The sequence below is a fragment of the Galeopterus variegatus genome, unplaced genomic scaffold (assembly GCF_000696425.1).
Source record: "Galeopterus variegatus unplaced genomic scaffold, G_variegatus-3.0.2 Scaffold1813, whole genome shotgun sequence".
Taxonomy (NCBI): Eukaryota; Metazoa; Chordata; class Mammalia; order Dermoptera; family Cynocephalidae; genus Galeopterus; species Galeopterus variegatus.
The window spans coordinates 159,111-167,720 of record NW_007727924.1 but is presented as its reverse complement, the minus strand read 5'-3'; the positions used below and the strand labels follow the sequence as shown (position 1 = coordinate 167,720).

At 36.2% G+C, this 8,610-nt stretch overlaps 1 protein-coding gene across 2 annotated transcripts in view; it reads left to right on the top strand.

The window, feature by feature from the left end:
* Positions 1 to 8,610, top strand: part of MLLT3 (myeloid/lymphoid or mixed-lineage leukemia (trithorax homolog, Drosophila); translocated to, 3) — a 278,524-nt gene that overhangs the window by 163,617 nt on the left and 106,297 nt on the right. For both annotated transcript variants that reach the window (XM_008579114.1, XM_008579115.1), the window contains one exon: positions 4,521 to 4,603. In XM_008579114.1, the coding sequence (XP_008577336.1) occupies positions 4,521 to 4,603 (83 nt within the window). The remainder of the gene's footprint in view (positions 1 to 4,520; positions 4,604 to 8,610) is intronic.

Sequence of the window (8,610 nt, the reverse complement as noted above, 5' to 3'; positions counted from 1 at the left end):
TGTACACTTCAGAAACACTGTACTTGTAGGCTACACTAAATTTATAAAAACTAAAGAAATAAAGTAATTGTGCTACGACATTATGACTATTAGGTCGTATGAGAACCCTTTCGGCCGCGCCCCATCATGGCACTGGCTACCCTTCGCTTCCGCTTTCTCCTTCCCGCTGGCGCAACAATTCCTTCCCGCTGGTGCGAATCACACACCAATCAGAACAGGCTCCCTACTCCTGGCCCCTTAGCAACGCAATCCATCCAATCCCCGAACGCCCTGTGTCCTCAGCAAACCTATCAGCTCTTTTCTAACCCTATAAAAGCAGATGTGCCCGCTGAATAAAAAAACCTTCTCCGGCGAGCTGCCTTGCATTTGTGTCTCATCCTTTAACTGGTGCTGAATTTTATTCCTTTCAATGACCAGCTATGATGTCACTAGGCGATAGGATTTTTTCAGCTTTGTTATAATCTTATGGGACCACCATCATATATGCACTGTGTCATTAACCTGAAAGTTCTTATGCAGCACATGACTGTACTTGGACAGAGAGAGTTTTGAAAATATCTCCCAGTTAGCCTTGGAGTACATGGGTAGTAATGTGTGGAAGGAGAGGAGAGTCATTATTTATGTTAGTTTAGAATGTCAGTTTCAAAATATCCTTAGAGATGATCTGGCCCAATTGGTTAACTCAATTTCTTAAAATGTGGTACTGTTCAAATTAAAACCAGTTCCTCATTGGACACTCAGCTTTCAAGAGAAGACTCCTCTGTGGCACCACTTTCTGTCACCTGTACCAATTTTTTAGAGTTTATGTTGACTGTAGGGAGTTTGGAGAAGAATTTGATTGTCTAATGTCAACTCATCACTGCTCTTGGGAAAGCAACTTCTTCGGCAGTCGTAAATCAGCAAAGAGTAGTGTAAATCTTTAAAATGTTCGATTCAACAGGCATTTGTTGAGTACCTATTATTTAGCTCAATGTTAGTGCTAGGAGTTATAGATATGAATAATGACGTGGTTGCTGACCTCAAGGATCTCAGTCTAGTAGAGGGACCAAGAGGTAAATGAATTATCTGCCAACCTGTGAAATGCAACAAGAGAAGTGTGGAAGAGGAACAAGGGAGATGTTCCGAATGAGCTAACATCTGGGCTGGATTTTGAAAGAGGAATAAGTTTCCAATGATTTCTACTAAATTAATATGCATAGTTTAAAGAATGAATATTCATCCTCACAATTTATTGTCACCTAAGAAATTTGATGACTTTCTGAAGGTGAATATCCTGTTAATACCTTCTGAAAATTGGCCTTTTATTACATAGATCTTAGGCATTATCTGATTATTGAACAATCAAGAGGAAGAATGAGTTGAAGGGTTTAGGATGCTTAGATCTCGCAAAGTTGACACAGTGGCTGTGATCACAGAGAAGGACTCTCAATGAAGAAGTGTTTCTGGCAGATGGTGATGCCTACTAAACATGATTCTACTAGTTTAAAAATAATTGCTGTATGTCTAATGAACTTTCCCTACTGGCTAAAATGTTTCTTAGTTTTAACTTCTGTTTCTTTTTTAGAACTAACTTAGAAACTTATGATAATGATTCTGATTATAAGATACCTGAATAAATAAATAAACAACTTCTCCCAATTTGACTTTCTTCAGATTGTAACTGTAAGTTTGTATTCAATTTGCTGCTGATTTTCTGGCATGTTTATTATGTATCAAGATTTTCTGTTTGCTTCTAGTTAAGAACTCAGGGCGGCTTTACAGACTTTATTCATTGTTACTGATGAAAATATTGCATTTTAAAATAATTGAGATATAAGTCGGTAAGCAGTTTCTTATAAAACCAGACATCTATAGAATATTAATACGTAGCAGATCATTTCCTTTATGGAGTGGAAAAAAATCCAAGACCTTCAACTATAAGATGTGCTCACTAACAGCTGTTTTCTATAATAGGAACAATTTGCATGCAGAATAGAGAAAATGAATTATACAAAAGGGTGTATAGAGGAACAGCTATAACTCCTCTGGCATGTGCAGCAGCCCACAGAATAAACTTCCTTCAAATGACATTGGCATGATTAATCCCAAGCAACCTGGATACTGAAACTACTATTCTGAAAAGGGACTCTGCAGCCTGGAAGTTTCATGCGCATAATACTAGCTTCTAGGTTGGGTGGGGTGGGGGCTGCTCAGTGCATTTCCTGGCATCTCCCCCAACCCTTCCCATGCTCAGGGTATTTGAGTATTTAAGGCAGGTTGGTAGGTGGTCAGTGGATACAAAATTAAAGCCGTTCTTTTGCTTTTCCATTTTATTTTTTAGAAAAAGTTATAAGGAGGTCAAGTGAGATGCCTCATTCCTGATTTACTTCTTCTGATTTCAGTTTGCGGTAATTTTCCTAAGATGGCTAAAGTGAGACTGTCCAGCATTAAAATCCTGTCTTCAGTATACCTCTTTGTAACCATATTTGAACTTGTGGGACATCTAGCCAGTTTTCATGTCCATTATCAATGTCATTTAATGTAATAAAAATGCCTCATGCTTGCATTCCCCCACATGTAGTCTCCTGGCATGAGGAGATGATGTTTCCACTCTTTAAAGGGTAAGGAAATGGAGGTCCTCTAGAGAATCCTCAGTCCAGGGCTGTGGACCTGAGTCTTCTGATCCAAATGTGGAGCTTTCTACTTACCGCCTCCTTTTTATTTTCATCCAAAAAGGATACATGGTGATCGGATATTTTATGGTTAGATTTCCTGCCTCACTTGGGTTGTTTATTGAGACCTTATGTGTGCCAGGCCCTGTGATGTATCTTTTACGTACATACATCACTGTCTTGGTCTGTTCAGGCTGCTATAACAAAGTACCAGAGAGTGGGTGGCTTATAGACAACAGAAATTTATTTCTCATTGTTCTGGAGGCTGGAAAGTCCAAGATCAGGGTGCCAGCATGATTGGGTTCTGGTGATGGCCCTCTTTGGGGTTGCAGAATATGGTCTTCTCACCATGTTCTCACATGGTGGAAGTAGTGAGAGAGCTCTCTGGGGCCTCTTTTATAAGGGTATTAATCCCATTCATGAAGTTTCCATCCCCATGACCTATTCACCTCCCAAATGCCCCACCTCCTAATACCATCACAACTAGGGGTTAGGATATTTCAACATATGGACACAAACATTCAGTCCATAGCAGTCACCCTGTTTAATCTTCCCACTGACTGAAGGAGAAACCCAAGGTTCAGAGAGGTGAAATAACTTTGCAAAGGTAGCCTGCCTAGTCTGACGTGGACCATGGATTGGCATCCAGGTGTGCTGGTTGCTGTAGCTAGAGCCCTGGACTCTCTCTGTCTTCCTGAGGTAAATGTTCTTTCTGTCCTTGAGTGAAAGGAAGCTAGCAGATGAGATTCTTGAATATATGGTCCTAAGGAACTCTGTTGAGTGTCGAAGCAGAGATTCAGGCAGTTAATGCTTTGGGAGAGTAAAAGAAGAGATGATAGTACTTTGTGGTCTAGAAAGGCCTTGTGAAAAAATTGGGATTTGAATTAGCAGTGGATACTAAGAGTAGCCTCAAGGTATGATGGAAGTAGTAGCAGGAGGACCAGGTACAGGTGGAAAATGCTGGGCACGTTTGGGGGGAATTGATGCATTTGAATGAAGCTCAGAGGTTTTGGTAGGTGACAAAGGAAGGCAGGCTGGAAAGGTAAGGTGGAGCTGCCGAAGGGGACTTGGTGTACCAGAGTATGTGACATTGACATTCAGCATATGCTTTTTTACTTTGTGGGTACTACCAAAATGCAGTCTTAACCAGAATAAGTTGGTTTGTGATTGATTTTGGTTTAATGGAAATTTTGGTGTAATGAAATCCTGTTCAGCTTCTTGGGATCTCTCATTCCCCAAGAACTTGCCTAATAGTCTTGTTTGTTTCTTATATATTCTTATGATATGATTAGATTTTAAGTGTTTGCATGTATAACAACATTTCAATCAGCAATCTTTTTGGGGGGAGATGGTATGTGTGTGTGGTGAGTCTTAATGTTCAAGGTTTGGGATTTTCTAAGGAAAGAAAGTGGCATAGAAATTAGGACATCTCAGATGAGTGAGGGGTCCTAATTGTGATAGGACCCCTAATTGTGTCAAAGACTAGATATAAATAATACTTTTTTAGGAAATTTATAGTTCTTTTCTAGCTTTGGGTCATAAGGAGCTATCCTCTGTTTCCCTAAAGTTTTATGGCAGGGTGATAACAACTGAAGTCCATTCATTAATGATCATGATCCACTGTGATGAACTATCTTCCATGAAGATTTGAATAAATAATTTACATATTTGCTTTACCTAGGAAAAATTATTGGTAATGATTCTGGTGAAGAAATATAAGGATAAATCAAAAACACATCTAGGGATGGCAAGGGACTAGATAGTATCTAGATAGTAAAATGGGATTTTTTTTTCTTTTAAAAAAGAAAGGAAGAATTTTTTTTTTGTCTGTTATTCTCATCTTACTTGTTTTCTTTTTTAATGTTGCAGTGTGCAAAGATCCACCTTACAAAGTAGAAGAATCTGGGTATGCTGGTTTCATTTTGCCAATTGAGGTTTATTTTAAAAACAAGGTATGTAAACTTTACCCATTAATCTTTCAGTAAAAGATTCTTCATTAATCAATTGATATTTAAAATAACTTTGACTCATAGGCCCTTCTATCACTAGATGATTTTAAAATAAAAATTAAATTTGTCTTCGAGGAAGTGGCTAGAAAAAGATAATTTCAACTATATATATGAAACCTATTAAATGTTCCTTTTAATAGAAGAGTGATTGCCATTTTAAAAGCGATTAATATGTATTTGTAAAATAGAAAAGAGAAATTATGGTTTTTCAGTGAAATGCTCCTTTTCTCACTTTCACGTTTCTAGAATTTTTGAGGCTTGCAAAGAATAATCTCATTTTATCGTTAGCTGATACACACATGACACATATATATGGTTATTTCAACTTGAGATGTTATGGATTCTGTTGGATTTAAAAGTTTTCAACAGTACCTGTGTGGCAGAGCATACAGGCTATCTAACGTTGGACAAATTGCTCAACCTCTGTGGGACTTACTTTCCTTATTTACAAAATGTGGAGGCAAGAGTACCTACCTCATGAGGTAGTTAGAAGGATTCAATAAAATAATAATAATAAAATAAATCTGTGTGAAGTATTTAGAACAGTGCCTCATATATAAATAAGCACTATGTGAATGCTACGTATTATTTGCAGTCACGCTGTTCCTTCATTTTCCTCCAAAGGTATCATAATTTCTAAAACTTGCCCAAAAGTGAGACAATTCACTTTTTTAAAAAAGGAACTGAGCAAATAGAATGTCATGTTATCCAAGCCAGTGCTCCATGGAATATGGTCCTTGGGACAACATCATCACCTAAGAGCAGCTTAGAAATGAGATTCTCAGACCCCACCCAGATTGACTGAGTCAGACTCTCTGGGGACGGGTCTAGGAATCTGCATATTTACTACTCTTTCAGGTGATTCCGATGCTCAATAAAGTATGAGAACCACTGATAAACCACCATTTTATGTGCAGTGCTTTCCTTGGAACAGTGTCCCACTGGCTTAGCCTATAGAAGGCTCAGCCTTCAATTCAACAAAGATCTCCTTATGATTAAGAGATAATTCATTTTTAATTAAGCTATAGTAAAACTATCCTGTAAAGTGAAATGTATGGATGATAGGATAGATTCTATGTTTCATATTTATGTTCCTTTCTGAGCCTATCTCCTCATTCCTGCTGTATATCTCCCACAAAAACCTGCTACCCCATTAATTGGCGTTTTCTCATATTTATATTTTTGAGGTATATTTGACAGTAACTTAATTTCTGCATAGTTTACTTTGTCCTTGACAGTGTGCCGAACCTTTACACATATTATTTCTTTTAGTATATTTATAAGAACTTTCGAGAGGTAAGTACTATTATTCCTACTTTACAAGAAAGGAAACTGTGTTGTGGAAAAATTGAGTAGTTTGTCCAAGACCTCACACAAAATGTCAAAACCAGATTCTTGATCTAGATCTTTCTCTCAATTGTCTGTACTCCTAACTTTTGTGCCTTAGAAGCAATGACTCTTTGCTAGAATAATGATTATCTTTCTTGGTGGTAATACTGCTGCATCATTCTCATGTTTTTCATCAAATCAGAATTTGTTGGGTTGCTCATGTGATGCCTGTACATTGATATACTGATTTGGTTTTTTTCCTCATTTCAAGCTGGATTTCCCTTAAGAAAATAGCTTTTGGCTTTTTTCTTTTTCTTTAAAAAAAAAACAACTGAGATATAATTCATATATCATAAAATTCACCCTTTTGAAGTATACAACACAGAGGTTTTTAGTATATTCACAGTATTGTGCAACCATTATTACCATTATCAAATTTCAGGACATTTTTATCACCCCACAAAGAAATACTGTACCCATGAGCAATCACACCTCATTCTATCCCCCAGTCCCTGGCAACCATTAACCTACTTTCTTTCCTTATGGACTTTCATATTTTGGCCATTTTATACAAATGAAATCATACAGTATGTGACCTTTTGTGTCTGGCTTCTTTCAGGTCGTATAAAGATTCATCCATGTTATAGATTTATCGACACTTATTCTTTTTATAACTGAATAATATTCCATTATATAGATAAACCACATTTGGTTTATTTATTCGTAAGTTGATGGACATTTGACTTGTTTCCACTTTTTGACTATTATGAATAATGCTGTTATGAACATTTATTTTCAAGTTTTTTTGTGGAAATGTGTTTCCAAATCTCCTGGGTATATATCTAAATGGAATTGTTCAGTCATATGGTAACTCTGTGTTTAACATTTTGAGGAACTGCTAAACTGTTTTCTAAAATGACCGTACCATTTTACATTGCTACCGGCAATGTATGAAGGTTCTAATTTTTCCAACACTTGTTACTTTGCAGTCATCCTAGTGGGTGTCAGGTGGTATCTCATTTTAGATTTGATTTGCATTTCTCTGGTGACTTATGATGTTGAGCATCATTTCATATACTTATTGTTCATTTGTATATTTTCTTTGGAGAAATGACTATTCAGATCCTTTGTGCATTTTTTGATGTAATTTTAACTTAAGTGATCGTGTTTATGAGGAGAAATACAGAGCCCGTCTCCTTTTAATATCTTAGAAGTTTAATTAACAAAGATCACATAGTGCTTTTCTTCCCTCTTGTCACATCCTCATGTCCAATGTTTTAATTTCTTCTTGAGATTGGGCTGTACCGTAGGAAAAAAATCTAGGCCTTCAAGCCTGAAAAGGTCTTGTCTCAAAGACATTAGGGGATAAACAATTATGATCTCTTATGGGTGGACCATAATGGTTATGGTTATAACACTCTCTTCTCGTCACGTAAGTTAATTTGACATTGAATTGGCTTCAGTTTGTAAATAATGCTGTAGTGAAGTATCTTCTCTTCTTCCTTGTTTTTAACTTTTCTGGGCATTTTTAGAAGTTCTTAATTGAATAGAGAAATCTGTTTTCTGAATTGTCCAGATTTTTGCTTTATGGAAATAACTGGAATCTCCCCCTACACCAGATTTAAAGAGAGAACAAATGGAGGATAAAGAGGCAGCAAGTACCATTCCTGACCCCCCAGCCCCCAACACACCCATATTTAGTTGTCTCGAAATTCATGGAACAGAGTAAGAAGCAAGATGTAATGAAGGCACTTTGGGTAGTTGTTCTTATGACTGTAAGACATATTATTTACTTTGTGAGGGATTTTAGTTTCTTCAGATACTAAGGAAGAAAGAGGCACATGAGATAGAAAGCAGTTCTTTCTTTGGGACCATTATAATGTAGATACGCTGAACACTAAGTAGATTTTCTGTTTAACATGTGGATTAGTTTATTTCCATTTCTTATTTCTATTCTGTTATAGATTTTCTTTAAGATTTTATACTTTATAATGATTGTTATTTTCACATGTGCACAATTAGACATATTTTTCACTGCTTGTGATATGAAAAAGTAGGGTACACCTAATTGGTCCTATGTAGAGATGCGGATCAATAAATAGTGATTTAATATATAGAATGCTGTATGGTACTTAGTATAGCAACATGAAGAAGTCTCAAAAAATGATGACTGAAAAGTTGCAGAACAGTGAGTGTGTGTGTGTATATATATATATGGTTATGATATCACTTATGTATGTTTTTTATAAACCACTGAAATGAGTAAGTGGTGTTATGGAAACACACATATATAGTATAAGAGCATGTGTTGGAATACAACACAGGAACTTAAGGGCATTGATTATTGGGGAAGAAGGAAAGGAGAAGCTGATATGTATGACATTTTATTTCTTTAAAGGAGAAGGTAAAGCAAATTTGGTGGAAGTGTTAGTATATGTTTAGTATCACTGGAGGTTATGTGGATATAATATTTTAAGTACTTTTCTATATATTATTTTTTATTTAAAATATTACTTTGTTACCTCTTTTAATTTATATTAGAGTGTCTTAGAAACCAGATTTTTCCTATATTCCAGTTTGGATCATTGAGCTGGATACAGTTATTTCCTTTTTTTTTTTTT